Source organism: Saccopteryx bilineata, chromosome 1 (assembly GCF_036850765.1).
Source record: "Saccopteryx bilineata isolate mSacBil1 chromosome 1, mSacBil1_pri_phased_curated, whole genome shotgun sequence".
Lineage (NCBI taxonomy): Eukaryota > Metazoa > Chordata > Mammalia > Chiroptera > Emballonuridae > Saccopteryx > Saccopteryx bilineata.
In genome coordinates, this window is record NC_089490.1 from 81,803,908 (window position 1) to 81,825,142 (window position 21,235).

Below are 21,235 nucleotides of genomic sequence, written 5' to 3' on the forward strand. Positions count from 1 at the left end.
ACGAAGCTCTCTCCAGTGTTGTGTGGCGGTGAGCCGGCAGGTGTGCGAGGTGGTAGGAAGCTGACATGGGTGCAGGGGCCCGCGAGGATGTGCTGCGATTGTGCAGACGGGGTGATGTAGATCCGGGTGCAGGCAGCAGTGGGAGTGGGGGACCCGAGACCCTTGAGACGTCATTGATGGGGTCAAGGGGAAGGGCAGTGAGGTGGGCCCTGGGCTCTCTTGGCTTGCCTCCCTGGATGTGGTGGCGCTGTCCCCCAGGTAGGGCACCCCAAAGGGAACAGGTTTGGTGAGGGAAAGATCAGGTGTGAGGTCTGGGCTACAGGAGAGAAGTGGATGGGCGGTGGGATGTGGGGCTCAGAGGAGCGGGCCTGAGGCATGGCCGAGGCTGTGGGGAGCTGGCCCGGGCCTAGCCTCAGCGCTCCATCCGTACTGGCCCTGGGAAGAAACGGCCTCAGAAAGAGCCCCTCCCAGAGGCAGAGAACCCAGAGTCTGATGAGTGACTTGAACCTGGGCTTTACCTGAGGTCACTGTTTGTAGATGGCAACATTTACTATGATTGCCATTTTAGGATAAACACAGAGAGCCTCTGTAGTGGGGTGAGTGATGGCCTGTGGTGGGATTCAAATAATTTAACAACTGGTTCTCTGCCATAATGACCGTTTTAAGTATAAAAAAACAATATTCTGAAAGGTAGTTTATTATTCCATTCATTTAATACTTAAATAAGAACAACAAAAGAAGTACACAAAACTAGATTATAAGAAAGTTTTAAAATATTAATGAAAAATATATTAAATAATACCTGACCAAAAAAACAATAAAACTGTTATTTAAGGTATTTCCACATTGCTCCTTCCTTCCTTCCTTCCTTCCTTCCTTCCTTCCTTCCTTCCTTCCTTCCTTCCTTCCTTCCTTCCTTCCTTCCTCTTTCTTTTTGTATTTTTCTGAGGTTGGAAATGGGGAGGCAGTCAGACAGACTCCCGCATGCGCCCAACCGGGATCCACCCAGCCTGCCCATCTGGGGCATTGCTCTGTTGCAACCAGAGCCATTCTAGCACCTGAGGCAGAGGCCATAGAGCCATTGTCTGCGCCCGGGCCAACTTTGTTCCAGTGGAGCCTTGGCTGCGGGAGGGGAAGAGAGAGACAGAGAGGAAGGAGAGGGGGAGGGATGGAGAAGCAGATGGGCGCTTCTCCTGTGTGCCCTGGCCGGGAATCGAACCCAGGACTTCTGCACGCCAGGCCGATGCTCTACTGCTGAGCCAACCGGCCAGGACCCCACATTGCTTCTTGATTGGCATCCTCACTTGCAATTTTTTTCACCTATGGACAGAATGAACATTACTGTGGACACTTAGAATACGCTGTTGTGCAGATGAACGTTAAAAAAGAGTAAGGAATATAAATTTGTGATTTCTCCATTGGGTGGCTGCTCAGGCGCCCACCTTAGAACCCTGATTACAAGTGCCATTTTAACAACTGGTTCTGCCAAACTGGTGCAAACTGGCTGAATCCTACCACTAGTGATGTCCCCCCATCTAGTGATGTCTAGAACTTTAGAATGTGACCTTGTTTAGAAATAGGGTCTGTCCAAATATAATTAGTTAAGGCTCCCGAGATGAAATCACGCTAGATTTTGGGTTCACCCTAAATCTAATGACTAGTGACCTTTTAAGAGGAGAGGGAAGTTCGAGACAGAGGGAAGACAGACGTCAGTGTTCCAGGAGAGGCTGAGGTGGAAGTGAAGCAGCCACAAGCTAAGGAGTGCTTGGAGACCCCAGGGACACAGAGAGGCAGAAGGACCCCCCCGGAGCCATCAGAGGGAACCTGGCCCCGCCCTACCATGGATTTCAGACTTTTCTGGCTCCAGACAGAGAGGGGATTTCTGTTGTTGTTGTTTTTTTTTAAATTTATTTATTGATTTCAGCAAGAGACGAAGGGAGAGAGAGAGAGAAATAGGAACATCAAGCTGTTCCTGTATGTGCCCTGACCAGGAATCAAACTGGCAACCTCTGTGCTTCGGGATAATACTCTAACCAACCAAGCTATCTGGCCAGGGCTGATTTCTGTACTTTCTCACAGCAACCCCAGGAAACCAATACAAGTACCTATTGGAAGTGAAATTAAGTAACTTTATATATATAGTTAAAACACTGACATGGAGACTTGGCGTTTTTCGCGGCTTATTGGGAAGCAGCAGGACGTTGGAGGGAGAAGTGGCTCTGTATCCCTCAGGCCCTCTACACAGGAAGTCGGTGCTGGGAAGGCCGCTGGCTGACCTGCAGGGTCATTGGAAGGCAGGAGCTCACATGGCTGGGACAGGACAAGTCCCCGTTTCTGTCGTCCTCTGTTCACAAGGGTGGCCTGTGGAACGAGGCTGCCACTGAGAACTGCATTCGGAAGCGGGAATCCTCTCAGCAAAGTCAAGTTCAGATCATCCAGACAATGAAGAACTTGCTCACTTGGATGTACATTGGGGGTGGGGCTTTCCTCCTCTGGGCGGTGGTGACAGGTGGCCTTTCAGAGGGGCCACGTGAGGACAGGGAGCCTCCCTCCAGAGTGTAGGTGAGAGGTGGAGTGAGTTCACACTTCCCAGTCTACTGTGAAGGCAGAGCTCGGAACAGCTGTGGCCAGCTATGGGGGCTTCACTTTCATCCAAGTGAATGTTGGCCCGTCTGGACCAGAGCCAGGATGGAAGGATTCTGGGGCGCCACAGGTGGAGCGCACGGGAAGGGCTATGCTGGCCTCCCTTGCTTGCCGTCACAGCTTGGGGAGCACACCCTACCCTGTCCTTTCGGCTTTATTATTCCGGAATACACTGTACTTGGCCGCTGACATGCCCAGCAAACACTCCCAAATGTCACAGACATATTAAAAGTAAAGATTAAAGAACTTGAAGTGTATGAAGGACAGTTATGCCTAAAGCTAAGCATTTCAAGTTAATGCACAGGGTTGCTCAGTTGGTTAGAGCATCATCCTCATACACTAAGGTTGTGGGTTCGATCTCTGGTCAGGGTACATTCAAGAATCAACCAATGAATGTATAAATAAGTGGAACAACAAATTGATGTTTCTCTTCCCCTTCCTCTTTCTCTAAAATCAATCAATAAAATAAAAAAAAGTAGTTAAAAGTTAACACACATAATTTAAGAAGGCCGTGGGTCACCCACCTGGAAAAGAGGCCAGGAGCACTGATTAATATCTGTGTGAGGGTGTGAAGTCGTGTGGGTGAGTGTGCAGGTGTGCAACTATGTGTGTGATTAAGAGTATATATTAAGGGAGGTGAATGCAGGTATAGATGTAAATGCGTGTGTCAGACAATCAGAAAAATGAGCACAGGAACTATCGGGCAGTTCAAACAGAGGTTGCCAACAAAATGCAAAAAGATGCCAAACCTCATCAAAACTAAGTGCACATAAAACACCCTGAAGGTTCAGTTGCCCTTAGTACAAAACATTTTTAGGAATTGACTGTATACCGAGTGTTGGTGAGGACATGTACGTTTCTGCATCCTTCTGGGGCAGGCAGTTTGGAAGTATCAGAATGGAAACTATGTGTATCCTTGGATTCAGCTGTTTATGCATTTTCTCAAGAGAGAGATTCTTTTTTTTTTTTAATACAGGGACAGAGAGAGGAATAGATAGGAACAGACAGACAGGAACAGAGAGAGATGAGAAGCATCAATCATCAGTTTTTTGTTTTGACACCTTAGTTGTTTATTGATTGCTTTCTCATATGTGCCTTGACCACGGGCCTTCAGCAGACCGAGTAACCCCTTGCTCGAGCCAGCGACCTTGGGTCTAAGCTGGTGAACTTTTTATGCTCAAGCCAGATGAGCCCACGTTCAAGCTGGTGACTTCTGGGTCTTGAACCTGGGTCCTCCACATCACAGTCCGATGCTCTATCCACTGCTCCACTGCCTGGTCAGGCAAGAGAGAGATTCTTAAAACACCCTAAGGACATACATTGAAAAGGGATTTGCAAAATGAGAAAACTAGAAAGAAGGTACGTGCCCATCCATCACAGAACAAGAAGCATCAGTGGTTTCAGATTTGATGGGGTGCTGACAGGAAGGACCTCTAGGACGGAGCATAGAGCAAGCAGGCAGGTGCTGTGACATCCTTTTGGGGATGCACAAGAACCCACTGAAGACATGTACTCTGCAGGCCGTGCTTCTTTTACAGTGATTTTTTTTTATGTGGACGGAACACTTTTATTTCAAAGTGCATTTGTTTAAAAATCAGTAATTGGCAAAGAATGTTAGTTGGGAGCTGGTGAACTCCTGGTTGTTAGAAGCTCTTGATAGTGTGTGCAGGTCTGTGAGGGGGCTGGTGATGTCCACCCAGTGTGGGTTGGGGGCCGTCCTCCCTGTCCAGGGGAGCAGGGATTGCCCAGCCAGACCACAGCTCAGAATCGGTAGGTGCTGGCTGTAGCCTCCCTGTTGGCAAGCACGACCTTGCAGCTGACCGAGTCCTGAGCTCTCTGGCTCCGACAGGCCTCAGGGGCAGAAGTGGTCAGCTTGGGTTGCCTGACCAGTCCCTGGGACAGTATCCAGAACTCTACTGTCCCTGAAGCTCCAGGAAGCATATTGGTTCCCTCGGTGGGCTCACAGGCCAGTGGAAGAGAAAGACGTGATTAAAGCAAATTAGAATTCAGCTGGGGGCCAGGGAGTCCACTTGAGGTAGCCCTGGGGTGCAGAGTGATACTGGCCGGCATGCCCCAGAGTCTCGGTCAGGTCAAGGTTGTCATGTGCTCAGCTGTTGCAGCAGGTGTGGGTGTGGGGAGAGGGCGTGAGGCCCTCTAGTTATTCTCATTGTTTCTAGGTAAATCTCTGGTAGGAGAGAGCCCAACTCAGCCAGGGGGGTGTTCAGAACAGGATTGGATACTGAGAAGGGTTCAATGCTGCACAGAGTATGGAGACCCCAGAGGCCTTGGATGGGGACAGGGACAGGGACAGGGCAAGTGTGACTCAGTCACCTGACAAATTCAGGAAGTGCTTATTGGGAACTTGCTGAACCTCATCCTTAGCTTGCCCGCCGGAGCTGGGGGCCATGGTTGCAATGAGAAGGACCACGTGTGCAGGGGCGGCCCGACCCCACTGTGCCCGGGAAGTATTCTCCCATCTGGAACTTCAGCCCCCCATGGATTTTGTAGCCATCTTTATGGGTCCCCCAGGGCAGTTTGCTCCTTCCTGGGGCAGCTGTGTGACCTCCTGTCCTATGTCCCGCCCTGTAGGTGACCACTGTGAGGTGAGCGCTCGCTCTGGCCGCTGTGCCAATGGCGTGTGCAAGAACGGGGGCACCTGCGTGAACCTGCTCATCGGGGGCTTCCACTGCGTGTGTCCCCCCGGCGACTTCGAGAGGCCCTACTGCGAGGTGACCACGCGCAGCTTCCCGCCCCAGTCCTTCGTCACCTTCCGCGGCCTCCGGCAGCGTTTCCACTTCAGCGTCTCCCTCATGTGAGTGTGGCCCCAGTCGGGGACGTGTCCCCACATTTGCCATCCTTCTAGATAGCAAAGCATCGTCCCCTGGTAACCTCTGATGGTTGAGTGGCTCCATGTTGCCTATAGGACCAGCTACTTAACTTTAGGACCCCATGCAGATTGTTCAAATGTTAACAAGTTCATGAAAGCCAGGCTTGGAGCCCTGTATGGCTGCCCAGGTCACACTCCGGGAAGTGGTCCTGGCTCTGCTGGTCCTGATCACTGGCCAGCACTTGGGCATCTGACATCCAGGTGGCCCGAGGTGGGGGAAACAGGGTCCAGCAGGCTTAGAATCGGGCAGAATCAACTCGGGGTCCCGCTTTGTCACCTGTGAGGTAGATAACCAAGGAACGGCCGTGTGACCCCTTTTAGCCCTGACTCCTTAACCTATCACACAAAGAAGAGAGCTAATTGTGTGCTGTGGTCAGTAGTTTATTTTACATCTTTTCCCCCAAGAGAAGAATTTAGATTTAACTTAGTTTTTTTATGTAACTATTATAATGCCATGGCCAAGGCCAAGCAGGTCCACATTGGATTCAGGCAGATGGTAGAAAAACTGCAGAGCCATAAAAGGTTGGACCATTTGTTTAATAAAGTCTCACAACCGCAGACAAGCACACAGGCAGGGGAAACCGCCTCTCAGGCAAACAAACAGCAAAAAGGCCCCTGACAGTGGCAGGCAGGCAATCCGTACATCCACAATCCCACATCTCTCTGGAGCACAAACACCCGTAGCCTTATAGAGGCCATACACGCGTGGCGCTGCTACACACCCACGCACTGATCAGGCAGAGCGCTTGCAGCTGGTAACCCCACGAGCAAGCCTAACACAGCTGCTTCACACCTATCATTCCTATTTTGAAGATTTCGATCAGGTTTAACTTAGTAGAGTAGGTAGTTTTATATTTGGTTGTTTGTGCTAATTCTAGGGTGCCTCTTGGGGGACACAGCCAGTCTTCTGGTAGGAATTCTGTGTCCCTGTGTCTTCCTTGAAGTGGGCACCCAGACCCCGATGCTCCCTCTCAGCTGACCTCTGGCGGTTGGGGCTTTTCAGGCTGGATGAAGTAGGCTCCTCTCCTGGGGTCCCACCCCAGAAAAGGGGGGCTTCAGTGTATCACCATCACCCCAAAACCCAACAGAGCCAGGAGTGTGGGCTGGCTGACTCCAGGGAAAGGGCAGATGGGAATACGGGGGAGCGGGGGGGGGGAGGGTCATGGAAGAGCTTGTGCACGGACAGCCACGCGGGCACGCACTGAAGAGTCTCCAGATGTGTTTATTCAGCACCTGTCAAGTGAGCCCTGGGCAGCAGAGGCAAATCAGAAATGCCCGCACAAATAACTGTCCCTTGGGGTGTCCAGATTGAGCAGGAGAGACCCTCAGTGTCCTGCTGAGGAGGGGGTGCTCCAGTGATGCACGCTGAGATCCCAGGTGGCCAGGACACTTGGGGCAGGGAGCCTGCACAGTCGAGCTCCAGTAAACCACAGAGCCAGTTCCACGTGGCCGGGACATTGAAATGCCCGTGTTCTGGCTCACGGATGTCCCCGTGTGGGTGTCCCCTGTGTGCCCCGCCTCAGCAGACCCCAGAGGAACCCCCATGTCCATCTCGGTTGCTCCACCCCTGTCTACAGACTGGCCTGAGGTGGCAGGGCCCTCTTTGTTCTCTCCCCTTCCTCTCTCAGATCCCATGAGTTCCTTGACCTTGTGTCCCCCACATCTGGCCACTTCCCTCCTTCCCAGCACCCAGAACCTTGGCCTTTCCCCCAGCACTGGTGTCCTCTGCTTTCAGCCTGAGAGGTCGATCCCTGTCGGCAGTCAAACTGGGCCTGCCTGCCACCTGGGGGAAAGCCCAAACTTCTTCTTTTTAAATATAGATAGATAGATATAATAGATAGATAGATAGATTTAGATTTTATTTTTTTATTTTTTTCCAAGTGAGAGGAGGGGAGATAGACTCCCACATGCTCCCTGAGCTGGATCCACCCACTCAACAAGCCTCTCTGGGGCTGATGCTCTGCTCATCTGGAGCCGATGCTCCAACTGAGCTATTTTTAGCACCTGAGGTGGAAGCTGCACAGAGCCATCCTCAGCGCCTGGGGCCAACATGCTTGAACCAGTTGAGCCATGGCTGCAGGAGGGGAAGAGAGAGAGAGAGAGAGAGAGAGAGAAAGAGAGAAGGGAGAGGGAGTGGAGAAGCAGACAGTCACTTCTGTGTGCCTTGACTGGAAATTGAACCTGGGACATCCATATGCTAGGTGGACGCTCTACCACTGAGCCAACTGGCCAGGGCCCAAACTTATTAAGGTGCAGGGGACCTCTGTGGTCTGATCCCTGGTGACCCCGATTCTGGTACCTTGAGCCTCCTAATGTGGCCGCCTCACCTCCCTGTGGCTCTCTGGACCTGCCCAGCCTCACAAGGCCATTTCCTCATTCCCTCCTACTGGCCCTCCTGCTGCTTCCTTCAGGAAGCCTCCCTGACCCAGGGCGGACGATGCCTGCATTCCAGCTCCAGCTGAATGGTCCGGTCCCTACCGGCTTGTCCACTGCCTTCAGCCTGTGACGTCTTTGCTTGTGGGCTCAGGCCACCTTTCCCCTGACTGGGGCAGTCGGTTAACATGGGGCTTGACTCATCTGCAGGCTTTGTACATTGTGGCTCAAGCCTTCTTGCTAGACTGACCCTCCGTGGACACTCATTGGCTGGGTGGGAAATCACGCCAGATTTCCTGGCCCTGACTTTTCTCCTGGTTGTCGGATTTTTTGATTGTGGTGAAGACTCTAAAGCAGATGCTTGTCTTTTTCGAAACCTGTATTTAAATGGCCACATGGGATTCCTGGCTAGGGTTTCCAGCTTCAAGCTCCCAGAAGAAGAGCCGTGCCTGTCTGTCACCGTGCTGAGGTCCAGCTGTCTGTCCGTGATTTCTACCCACTGTCCTGAAGCTCCTCAGTGGCGTCCCAACACTCCAGGCATCCAGCGGTCAGCAAGCTGACCCAAGAGGTGACCAGAAGCCCTGGTGCCAGAGGTGGGCAGGCCTGTGGCAAACCTGCCAGAAACAGACGAAAGGAAATCTGTTGGCTCTAGACTCAGGGAGAGACTAAAAAAAAAAAATGACTAATTAAATGTCCACATAACATGATGTCCTGTCCACTTGCTCATCAAATATAGTATTATTAGATGTTTACATTGGAGAGCAACATATGGATATTTCTGATGCATGTGATGTCAGGGCTGCTGCAAAAGTCAGCGAGTGTTCTGTAGGGAATGACCTCAGTAGCAAAATCCTAAAACTTGGAGAGAAGTACAGCTGCAGTGTGGGGTGTGATTGCTTTGGGGCGGGGCCCCGGAGGAGCGGGGGTGGGGGTGGGGCGGGGGGCTGTGCCTGCTGAGGGGGACCCCGTGAGAAAGGTGGGCTGGGGCACTGGGCGAGGCTTTTGTTTCGGCTGCGTCTCCTCTTTCCAGGCTCTGTTTGCCAAGTGCCCGCTCTCCCTGCGCCCTGCGTTCCCAGCTGCCTCGCCTCCCCTCCCCCTGCCCGTGCTTTGTTCTCTCCCTCCCCTGCCCCCTCCCGACGCAGCAGGGTTCTGTTTCTCACCTTTCCTCTCACTTGCACTCTTGAGACCCTCCCCTTGGCCCGGGTCCCCTTCTTGAGCTCGCCTCTCCAGCAGTGGGCCCTGCTGCCCGGAGGGTGCCCTGCGGGCCAGTTCAGCCGACCAGCTCCCACCTTGGTTCAAAGAGAAACCTATAACAGTGAGACCCAACCAAGAGGATTGGGTGGGACCCAGCGAGTCGCAAGTCTTGGAAATCAATCCTGGTGTTGAGTGGGTCCCAGTCTTTTTTTTTCTTTAATTGAATTTATTGGGGTGAGATTGGTTAATAAAATTATATAGATTGCAGGGATACAACTCTGCAATACAGCATCTGTATATTGTACTGTGTGTTCAGCACCCCCAGTCAAGTCTCCTTCCATCATCATTGATTTCCCCTTTACCCTCTTCTACCTGCCCCTAGAGTTGGGGCCAGTCTTAATTCACCCCCTTTTCTACCTGCTCACCCTGCACCCAAAGCCCCCACTTCGCTGTTTGGGTGTCTTTTTTTTTAGTCTGCATTCTAAACAGAGGGGTTCAAGGTCTGGATGGGAGCTACCGATTTTCCATAACTCTAGGGAAAGTCTGAGGTCCGGGGCCGGAGGCTGGTTCCAGCAGACTCCTGCTGCAGGGAAACGGATAGACCAGCCTCAAATCAAAGCAGAGAATCCCCCCCACTTAATCTCCGATGAATTTCCCCCACTTAGTCTCCGATGAGAGAGACATTCAGCTAATACAGAAAGTAGCCCCAAGTTCATTCGGGAGGTTTGAAAGGTTCTGAGTAACCGAGGCATTGGCAGACAGTGTGGCAACTCCATGTGTCTGAACACCCCCGTCAAGGGCCCAAGGGGTCTGATGGATCAGCTTCCTCAGGACCGTGGAGGTGGGAGGAGGACTTCTGAGAGTGTTGATCTCTTGTCAGAGTAAGTCAGTTTTACTCTTTGGAAGCGTGAAGTCGGACAAGTCTGTTCATTCATTGGCACCTGCACGTTCACTCACCTTCCTTCGTTTGTCCAGCACGCTTTATTAAGCTCTTTTGAGAACCAGACCCTGTTTTGGCCCCTGAGATGCCACAGTGAGTGAGAGTCATACTCCCTTCCCTTAAGGACCCCATGTTCTTATAAGCAAATAAACAAAGATAATTTCAGAAATACACTGAGTGATGTGATGATTGTCGGGGGCGGGGCACACTTTAGGTAACACAAGTGGGGAAATCACATTGGGTGGCCCCTGAGAGATCTGCAGAGCCAGACTACGCTTTCTGGCAGAGGCAACAATAGGTGCAAAGGCCCTGGGGCAGGGATGTGTGTAGTGTTTGGAGCAGAAGGACTGACTCAGTGATGCTGGAGTATGGTTGTGACGACAAGGGACCCTGTGCTGTGATGTACTCATGTGGGATCTAGTTCCCGTGGCAGAAGATGCTCTGAGTGTGTCTTCTGTTTAAACATCTCTGATTGGCATAGTGTCTGTGCCATCCTTGTAGAATGTTGTGCAGATGTAACCTTTTCATGGTATTTAGGCCGTGGTAGCCACTTTCCCCCATAGAAGCTGGTTTCAGAAAGGAACATTACTATGATCAGGTTTTATGGACTGTCAGCTCATGATGAGAAAAATGAGCCTGGGACCTATCTTTCCTGCGTGCGGCCCTTGCTCTTGCCCTGTGTTGGCTGGGCGTGTCGCGGCTGGGCCGCCTGCAAACTTTCTGCTCAGGGCTCAGTCACAGTGTGTTGTGCTTCCGCTTGGCCCCACAGGTTTGCCACCCAGGAGAGGAATGCCCTGCTGCTTTATAATGGCCGCTTCAATGAGAAGCATGACTTTATCGCCCTGGAGATCGTGGACGAGCAGGTGCAGCTCACCTTCTCGGCAGGTACAGCCTCCTTACGGGAAGAGCATCCCTAACCCTGTGCAGGCCATCAGGGGGTGCTCAACCAGATCCCCCTGGTTCCACATCCGGGATCCGTCCCGTGTGAGAATCCAGAATGCCTAGAGATGTTCGCTGCGGTGTTATTTACAATGCTGAAACCATGGAAGACGCAGCTCAGGTGTCTGAAACTAGGAATCACTGAAGGGTGGTACACTTGTAGATGGAAACATTTACAAAGCCATTAGAATGCTGCCCTGGTCATTAGAAAAGGACATTTATCCAGACCATCAGGAGGACTTTCAGCCTTAGCAGTCCACTAACCTCTGCTTGCTCTCTGGACCTCCCTCTGCCCCCCCAGGTGAGACCACAACGACGGTGGCACCGCAGGTTCCGGGGGGCGTGAGTGACGGACGGTGGCACTCGGTGCACGTGCGGTATTACAACAAGGTAGGACGAGCGCCCCACACCGTTTCCTCTGCGCCTGGTGGCTTTTCTGTCCCAAGACATTTATGCTCTGAAATTTTTAGAACTGTACTGGTTGAAAAGTTACTTAGGAAATGAGCGTTTATTGAGGGTCTGTGTGAATGTACCCAAGTCCTGTGCTGGGCAGGATACTCCCCTAGGGAGCTCTGGGGGTAGGGGGCGGGCACAGGGACCAGAGATCACACTACACCAGGGAAGGACGTAAAAAGACTTCATTCACTGCCATCGCGTTGGCCCGAGTCATTACTGGAGGCTAAAATTGCTGGCCATTCAAACTCAGCCCCAGGGCCGAAATCTACCACGGTGCCCAGGTGTAACCTGAGCGTTGGAAAGTCTCAGAGGAAATGCTGGAAAGGGGTAGGCATTTTTGGTTTCATTTTATTTATTTTGCTGCTTACTGGTTTGTAAGGAAACGCGTTGTTGGTTTTTGCATCAAAATGCTGAGTTCTCCATGGCTGTGGGTTTGCCAACAGTCTTCTCCTTCCGGGGAAACATGCAGGGCGCCTCCCCGGCGGGTCCACAGGGGCCTCCCCGGCGGGTCCACAGGGGCCTCCCCAGCCCAAGGCATTCCCAGGGCTCAGCCTGGGCCTGGCCGGCGGACGAGGGCCCTCGCACTGTGAGAGGCAGACCGTGGGGGTGGGGGAGTGTTTCTTCCCTTCACGTCCACTCCATTCCGGTGTTTCACACACAAGGGCTTGCCTCCGCCGCCCACCACTTGGGCCTGAGGTCCTCACTCTCTCTCCTCAGTCTGTCGTCAGCTGTCCCTCTGCCTTCCTAGGGTGGCCTTTCACATCTGTTCTGCCCTGGGTGTCATTTCCCCATTGTCCCAAACTGGCCCCCAGCAGTGACCACCCTGCTTGGTGACCAGTCTTTGTCTCATGTCCTTGACCAAAGGGCAGGAGCTGTCCGTATCACCCAGCCCTAGGGCAGGGGCCAGGCGGTTCTGACTGGCATGTGGACCTCTGGGCCTTATTCACCATGAGAGGGGTCTGGGGTCCCGGTCTGAAGTGACATGGGGGTGGGGTGTTGAGGACTAAGAAAAGAATGTTCTCAGGTGTCCGGGCTTCTGTGGCCCTGTTACTATTGTCGTGTGTGTGTGTGTGTGTGTGTGTGTGTGTGTGTGTGTGTGTGAGTGATGTGGGCGGTGCTCGGATTGCCTCTGAAGGGATGTGTGTGAACGAGGCAGGAATGTAGGTGGAGCTTGGTGGCAGAGCCAACAGAAGACAATAGACTCACACAGAGACAGTCATGCTGTGATGGCCCCGTCTCAGGGACTCTGCCTTCTCCTGAAATGATGGCCCCCTGGCAGTTTGGGACAATTATTAGCCAGTGTGAGGTGCATTCACCTGCTACTCACAAGGGAGCCCCCCCCCTTCCCCACCCCCAACCCCGTCTATCCCTCGGGAGCTCACGGGTGGAAGTACAGTGGGCTTTCTCTCCTTGGCACCTTAACCCCGACTACCTGCTTCCCCATAGGTGCCCAGGGGTCTCTCACTCCTGCTATCGGCTGCTCTGGAAGATGGCTTCCTACCTCTCAAGGTGTCCTCCAGCTTTCTTCCAAGTGATTTTTCTGCCCCTGCCCCCTCAACCTGTGCTCTAGGTGTGATCGTGTCTGCTCCTCTCTCCCCCACCTGGAGAAAGTCTGTTCCTGTGAGCCATTCTCTGTTGATAAGGTGGCTGAGGGACAGCAGCTCTCCTGGGCACAGGTAAGAGGACTGTGCCCCTGTGTCCTGGAAGGTCAGGAGCCACTGAGGGCAGAGCCATGCCCTGTGTACCTCACTGTCCCCATAGCACAGGCACAGTCCCTCTGAGCTCAGGACTGTTCTGTCTGATGTCAGGGTCTGACTCAGCTGCAGCAGCAGGACAGACAGGTGGCCAGACCAGGCTACGATCCCCAGTTTCTCTGTTCATGTCATCCGGACAGCATTCTTGTCCGGGCAGGGCTGACAAGGACACTTGTAGGCAGCAAAGGTCCTGTGCTGGTGACCCCTCCTGGTCCAGAAACCAGGGGTCAGTGGTTTTAGGCCCAGACACATCCAGGTTTTTGTCATGACATTGCACACACCCTTGAATAGAAAGTGGACGCTCTCACCTGCCCACTGCTCCAGGGCAGATGACTGCTGCCTTCTGAGGACCTTCATATCCTGCAGTGTGGCCTGCGCTCACCTCCGAGCCGGTGTCCAGCCTCCGGCCCCTCCTGTTGTTGGCAGAGGCTGAACACCAAGGATCAGCGGTCCCCACTGGGTGTGCTTCCTGGGGCTGCATTCCTGGCAGAGTGCAGGCCAATCTGGATGGGCTGGACGACCCTCCGGGTCCCACGCTCTGCGCCAGGAAAACAAAGAAAGCACACGTGACACACTGTCCCTCCTGCTTGTGTGGGAAACCCACCCTCCCAGGGCCAACGGAGGCTTTTGGCTGCGGCTGAGTCAGCCCTGTCTGAGAGCCTGCATGTAGCGTGTTCTGGAATGATCTGCTGATAGCTAAAGCAGCAGCATGTCACAGTTGAGAAAGGACAGGACCCTTGGCTTGGCCACCCTTGCTGAGATCTTCATGCATTGCCCATCACTCTGCATATTGGCATGTCAGCTCTGCGGGTGGGGGGGGGGTCCCGAGAAGTATAGTCGCCACTGAAGAGCCCCTGGAATGTCCGGAGGAAGTTGGGGCCTCATCTGAGACGACAGGCAGGTAGAGGCGGATCACTGATCCTGCAATCCCCCACTTCCGTTTCCAGGGCTGCCTTTCAGCAGTGCCTGAGTGGGGCCCTGGGTGCGGGATTAGGCCCTTCCTCTCTGAGCCCAGCTATTTCCTCTCTCGCCTGAGGTTATTTTATGGAAGACACCAGCGGTTTGCACTGTATCTTGCGGCCTCACTATGTGGTTTGCCTGGACTCCACCTCGGGAAGTGCTCAGATCCTGTGTGTCCGCCTCCCAGGGCCACGTTGTTCCCACAGGACTTGTTTGGTGCTTCTGCAGGTGCAGTGACTGTCTTGGGCGTGTGCCCTGGCCAGGGCTTGGCAGGGCTGGGAGTGCGTTTGGGGGACGGGAGGACTGATGGCTGAAGTTAGGAGGCCTCCGGAAGCATCAGGAGGGAAGGCAGTTCTGAAAATGGTCCAGAAGGGGCAGCCGCTCTGCACTCTGGGGGGCAGGCGTGTGTCTCTGGTTCATGTGCCCGACTGTGGCAGGGTGACTGTGGGGGTAACCCCACTCCCCAGGGCAGCAGCAGCCTTCTCTTTGCTTGCTGTACCTGCTGGAACCACTGATGCTGGTTTCTTCTTATTAAGACAGCGTGTCTGAATAATTTGGCCCAGGGCAGTGTGGTGAGGGTTGACCTCAGCCGTTGGAGGCTGGCATGTCCTATATGTTCTCCCACTGACCAACACTCTCTGAAGTGCCTCCCCTGAACCCCATTTCTGTGGTGGAGTCTGCTCTGCATTTCAGTGTGTCCTGGATGAGAAACCTCTGGGGCCCCTTGGACTCCCCCAAGTTGTCCTGAGAGCCTGCCTGGGCTGTTTTCTCCTTCAGGGTCCGCACTGGAGACAGATGTTCCCAGGAGGGCTTAGCACCAAAGGGGGGCAGGATATGGGAAAGTGCAAGACCTGGAGATGTGACTACCCTCAACCCCGGAGGACAGGGCAGAGGGCGAAGTGGGACCCAGAAGGGAGGGGGTTATGGGGAAGAGCCACCCGTGAGGAGCTGTGACCTTCAGCGGAGGACAGCCAGCCTGAGGCCCTCCTGACCGCCCTCCCCACCCTCCCTCTAGCCTCCTATTGGGCTCCCACTGGCCATAACCAGCCAGAAGCCAGAGTACTGGGACCCCTTGATAAGATCTGTATAGGCCAGCCCTCAGGCAGGGAGCAGGGCAGACATGTGGCTTTCTCTGCTTGGTGACGTTTTCAGCGAGGTCTGTTGCCCTGAATCACCTTCAGGGTTGGGCGTTTTTCGGGAAAGATATTTTCAAATACAGGCACTTTGCTCAAACATGTTGAGCTCCATCCAGCACAGAGGGAATGGCAGAGCCCCACCCGTGGAGGTTTGGGGCTGATTTGGAGGATTTGAGATCATCCCTTCATCAAAGATGAGCGTTTTTGTCCCCCCTCGAGGCTTTCGTGAAAGATGGGTCAACAGTTCCACTCCCAGTGTGTATGAGAGCCAGTGTGCCTGCTGGAAGTGCTCTGTCAGTTATTTCAGAGTGATCTCTTCATGGTTGGAACTCAGGTTTGGACATAACCAGGACTCTTTTATTTATTTATTTATTTATTTATTTATTTATTTTAATTTTTAAAATTTTTTTGTATTTTTCTGAAGCTGGAAACGGGGAGGCAGTCAGACAGACTCCTGTATGCGCCCGACCAGGATCCACCCGGCACGCCCACCAGGGGTGACGCTCTGCCCACCAGGGGGCGATGCTCTGCCCATCCGGGGCGTCGCTCTGTCATGACCAGAGCCACTCTAGCGCCTGGGGCAGAGGCCACAGAGCCATCCCCAGCGCCTGGGCCAATGTTTTGCTCCAATGGAGCCTTGGCTGCGGGAGGGGAAGAGAGAGACAGAGAGGAAGGAGAGGGGGAGGGGTGGAGAAGCAGATGGGCGCCTCTCCTATGTGCCCTGGCCAGGAATCGAACCCAGGACTTCCGCACGCCAGGCCGACGCTCTACCGCTGAGCCAACTGGCCAGGGCACCAGGACTCTTTTAAATGTTCTGTTGCACTACCTGGCCAGTCCTGTTTACTCCACCACCCACGGGCCCGGTACAGGGATGTCTGTGTGGCCTTGCTCTTCGTCTATTGTACATAGAGCCCACAAAAGCCTGAGCATGTGACCTGTGTTCAGAAACGTGAGGAATGGCTATTAGTAGAGAAAGACAGGAATGTACTTTTCCCCAAAATGGTGAGAATGGAAGCATTTGTAATTTAAAAAAATAAAAATAAAAATGGGTGCGTGGTTCTCTTGTAGAATCCAACGTACAGAAAACAACTCAGAATTAGCAGTGGTCAGCAAACTCATTAGTCAACAGAGCCAAATATCAACAGTACAACGATTGAAATTTCTTCTGGGGGCCAAAATTTTTAAACTTAAACTATATAGGTAGGTACATTCTTTATCGAGGTAGCACCCACATGTGGTATTTTGTGGAAGAGCCACACTCAAGGGGCCAAAGAGCCACATATGGCTCACAAGCTGTGGTTTGCTGACCAGGGAGTTAGGGGAACACAGCGTCATCCATGCCGTGGAACGTCACACTGCCATGACAGCTCAGCTCACCCATGCTGAGCAACCTCTAATATGAATGTTTTCAGTAGGTGGAAAAACACACTTCTGAATAGGTGGGTAAGGCTATGCTTTTTTTTTTTTTTTTCCATTTTTCCAAAGCTGGAAACGGGAAGGCAGTCAGATAGACTCCCGCATGCGCCCGACCGGGATCCACCTGGCATGCCCACCAAGGGGCGATGCTCTGCCCCTCTGGGGCATTGCTCTGTTGCATCCAGAGCCACTCTAGCGCCTGAGGCAGAGGCCACAGAGCCATCCTCAGTGCCCGGGCCATCTTTGCTCCAATGGAGCCTCGCTGCGGGAGGGGAAGAGAGAGACAGAGAGGAAGGAGAGGGGGAGGGGGTGGAGAAGCAGATGGGCGCTTCTCCTGTGTGCCCTGGCCGGGAATCGAACCCGGGACCCCTGCACGCCAGGCCGACGCTCTACCGCTGAGCCAACCTGCCAGGGCCAGGCTATGCTTTTAAAAGCTGAATTTCAAATTTCAAACTTCCAGGAAAGTTGCAAGCTGAGAACAAGAATTCCTGCCCATCTTTTACCCAGACTCCCAGCTGCTGACATCTTGCCATGTTTGCTTCTCCTTTCTCTCCCCACCAGCCCCCTCTGCTTCCTCCCTCAGGTTCCTCATCGTATTTCAGGTTTAGCATCCCCGATGAGCGCACCTGTGTCATTGTCACTGTGATGAACGTCCACTGTTTTCAGATCCCGCCTGTCCTTCTGTGTTTGTAGTTGGCTTTCCACCATAACAAGGAGCTTTTTCTTCTTTCCTGTTTATGTTGGTATGGTTTCATGAATTCCTGTTTTGTTTTTTTAAAGTTTTTATTTATTGATTTTAGCAAGAGAGGAAGGGGGGGGGGGGAGAGAGAGACAGAGGAACAACAATCTGTTCATGTATGTGCCCTGACCAGGGATCAAACCGGCAACCTCTGTGCTTCGGGACGGTGATCTGACCAATGGAGCTATCCAGCCAGGGCATGAGGTCCTGTTTTATTCAAAGGCTTATAATATATTGTTTCTGTTAATTGGTGTTCAGATTGCTTTCCATTTGGCCCATATCTCTGATTTGGCTAAAAGAACGCAGGCAGGACAGCCAATGCTGTCCTTTTGACAACACCCTTCCCCCCATCCATTTATTAGTGCTCCTTTACGTTTGGCACAAAAAGACACTTTATTTTTATCTTGTCCTTTCCCTGCCCCAGCCCTGGAATTGGCCATTTATCCACAGAGCTCTGGATTCTTTCAGTAAAAATGAAATTTAGAAGCCAAGGTCTGGGAGTGAGGTGAGCTCATTGCTGGGATATCTCACTCCCAGTCTCTCCCACTGGGCAGAGCTGGGACTGGATGCATGTCTATGTGCATGTATAGGTATGTGTGCACATTCATGTGCACACATCCACACACTGAAACTACCTTTATTTCTATCCCTACTTATTGAAAACCTTGAATTCCCTTCTGATGCTGTGGAGTTTATTCTAGTTTATTTATATATTTTTGCTCTTCACATATATAATTCTTTTCTCCCTCAAACAAACCTTGTTCCTGTTTCCCTCAATATAGTTATTTCTTTTCTTAATCATCATTATTTAAACCACCGCCCAACCCACCAACCAGGTCATTGTCTCATTCAGCCTCACTGCCCTCATTCACCCTCAGTCCCCACCAGCTACTTCCCCCCACCACCCTTCTCATATAGCCCCAGCTTTGTAAGCTGCTACCTCACTTGCCCTGGACTCTACTGCTGACTTCAGTGGATGTTGAGAACAAAAGGCCTAAAGGACATTTGACAGGAGCATTCAATTACTGAGAAAATAAGGACAGATGTGTGTTTAGAATTTTAAAGAATTTAAACAGAATGGAATACACGATAGTAAAGCGTGTGTGATACAGCTAACGCAGTGCTGAGAGGGAAATTTATAGTAGTAAAAATGCTTATAGTATATGAGAAAAGAGGCAAAGTCTCAAGTCAATAATCTAAAGTTCTTATCTCAAGAACCTGGAAAAGAGACCCTAGCCAGTTGGCTCAGTGGTAGAGCATCAGCCTGGCGTGCAGGAGTCCCGGGTTTGATTCCCAGACAGGGCACACAGAAGAAGCGCCCATTTGCTTCTCCAACCCTCCCCCTTTCCTTCCTCTCTGTCTCTCTCTTCCTCTCCCGCAGCCAAGGCTCCATTGGAGCAAAGATGGCCTGGGCACTGAGGATGGCTCTGTGGCCTTTGCTTCAGGCGCTAGAATGGCTCTGGTTGCAACAGAGCGACACCCCAGATGGGCAGAGCATCGCCCCCTGGTGGGCATGCCGGGTGGATCCCGGTTGGGCACATGCGGGAGTCTGTCTGACTGCCTCCCTGTTTCCGGCTTCAGAAAAATACAAAAAAAAAAAAAAAAAAAAAAAAAAAAACAACCTGGAAAAGAAAAAGAAAAAGCAAAAAAAGCCCAAACCAAGTAGGAGGAAGAAAAGAATAAAGATAGGAGGAAAAGCCAGTGACATTGAAAACAGAAAAACAACAGAGAAAATCAATGAAACAAAGAGCTTTGTAAAGATCAATAACATTGATAAATTTCTAGCAAAACTGACAGGGAAAGAAAGAGAAGACATAGTGTTGGGCAAATGAGTTGTAAAGTCTGTCTTTTCTGGTTTTGCTCACTCTTATTGTTAAAAATGGCCGCTGTTCATGTGATGATGCTCTCACGTGATACAGTTAATTACCTTCTCGATTGGGAAGGGGCTTGGTTGTGCTAATGTGTGCTGCAGGAGGGACTTTCGCGCCAAAAAGTTCTAAATGGAGGAGCTAGGAGGCCATTTTGAGGAGGAGGAGACCACGTTTTTCCAGGGGGGAGAGGCCACGTGATTGGAGGATTGGAGGAGAAGAGGCAGTCAAGATGGCCGGGGGCTGAAGGAGAAGCCAGTTTGTGCAGAGAGGAGAAGGGAGATGGCGAACCAGAGGGGATAAGACTGGTGGCGGGGGGGGGGGGGGCTTTGATTCTAGGAAAACTCGATGTGTCAGTAGCTTTGTGAGCACTGAATGAGTGGGTTTTTGAGCCCAGTGTGTTTGTGTTTACTCGCTTGCCGAGTGCGAGCTAGGAATAAAGGTAATGGCCCACCATTCTTGGCTCCGCAGTTTCACTACTGTCTGCCTGAATTAAATGCGAACCTGCATGGGCTAGGCGGCTGTGATGGTGGCCGTGGCTACTGGCTTTACACACAGATTACTAGTATGAGGAATACATGCCCAATTCCTCAAAAAAAGACAAACTGCCACAACTCATCCAATATGAAAAATAACTCGGATTGACTGTTTTGCTTTTAAGGAAATGGAATTTGTAATTTTAAAACTCCCCCAAAAGGAAACCTCCAGGTTCAGATGGTTTCACTGGAGAATTCCACCAAATGTTTAAAAAGTGACATCAATCCTCTGTCATCTGTTCCAGAAAAAACGAAGAGGAGGGTACACTTCCCAGTTTATTTTGTGAAGTTAGCAGTGCCTGGATACCGAAAGCAGGTGAAGACAGTACCAAAAAATTCACAGGCCGGGTCCCTCGTGAATACAGACACAGCTCCTTTCCACAGAGAAAGCCGTACTCAAGTGTTCCCAGCAAGCTTTTTTCATAACAATCCCACAGTGGGAGGGAAGCAAATGTGGCTAGGAAGGGACAACAGGTGGGGTCCGCGTGCTGATGGAAATATGTGCATCCTGGCTATCAGTACCCACATCTGGGCTGTGATGTTATGCTTCCGTAACATTGGCGGAAACTGTATAAAAGATATGTCAGATCTCTGTCTTTCTGTCTCTCTCTCTCTATTTTTTTTTTGCTTGCTTGTACATCTAAAATTATCTCAAAATACAAAGCTTAATTTAAAGAACTTTGAAAGCTATATGCCTACCTGCTGGCATGTGCATTTTTTTTTTTTTTTTTTTGCATTTTTCTGAAGCTGGAAACAGGGAGAGACAGTCAGACAGACTCCCGCATGCGCCCGACCGGGATCCACCCGGCACGCCCACCAGGGGGCGACGCTCTGCCCACCAGGGGGCGATGCTCTGCCCATCCTGGGCGTCGCCATGTTGCGACCAGAGCCACTCTAGCGCCTGAGGCAGAGGCCACAGAGCCATCCCCAGCGCCCGGGCCATTTTTGCTCCAATGGAGCCTTGGCTGCGGGAGGGGAAGAGAGAGACAGAGAGGAAAGCGCGGCGGAGGGGTGGAGAAGCAAATGGGCGCTTCTCCTGTGTGCCCTGGCCGGGAATCGAACCCGGGTCCTCCGCACGCTAGGCCGACGCTCTACCGCTGAGCCAACCGGCCAGGGCTGCATTTTTTTTTTATCTGAAGAGTACCCTCCCCTCAAAAACAAATCCATCTACAACAAGTGTCTGATAGTGTTGGCTAGGTCATCAATAGCCCCCAGAGCGTGTTGTCTGAAAACATCAGATGATTATTATCCCTCCTAGTTCTGTGATAGGAGGCGTTCGTTATTGAGGCTCCTGTTTAAACGATCTCCCACCAGGTGGGTCGCTGGTGAGAAAAGAGGAGGCCTTTGTGTTCATTTTATACTTTTCCGCGTTGTTTTACATGTTTCCTGTGTTC

The 21,235-nt window shown here is 52.0% G+C and overlaps 1 protein-coding gene across 4 annotated transcripts in view; it reads left to right on the top strand.

The window, feature by feature from the left end:
• CELSR1 (cadherin EGF LAG seven-pass G-type receptor 1) overlaps positions 1–21,235 on the top strand; it is a 138,318-nt gene that overhangs the window by 61,861 nt on the left and 55,222 nt on the right. For all 4 annotated transcript variants that reach the window (XM_066255128.1, XM_066255115.1, XM_066255134.1 and 1 more), the window contains exons 3-5: positions 5,233–5,455; positions 10,807–10,922; positions 11,278–11,366. In XM_066255128.1, the coding sequence (XP_066111225.1) occupies positions 5,233–5,455; positions 10,807–10,922; positions 11,278–11,366 (428 nt within the window). The remainder of the gene's footprint in view (positions 1–5,232; positions 5,456–10,806; positions 10,923–11,277; positions 11,367–21,235) is intronic.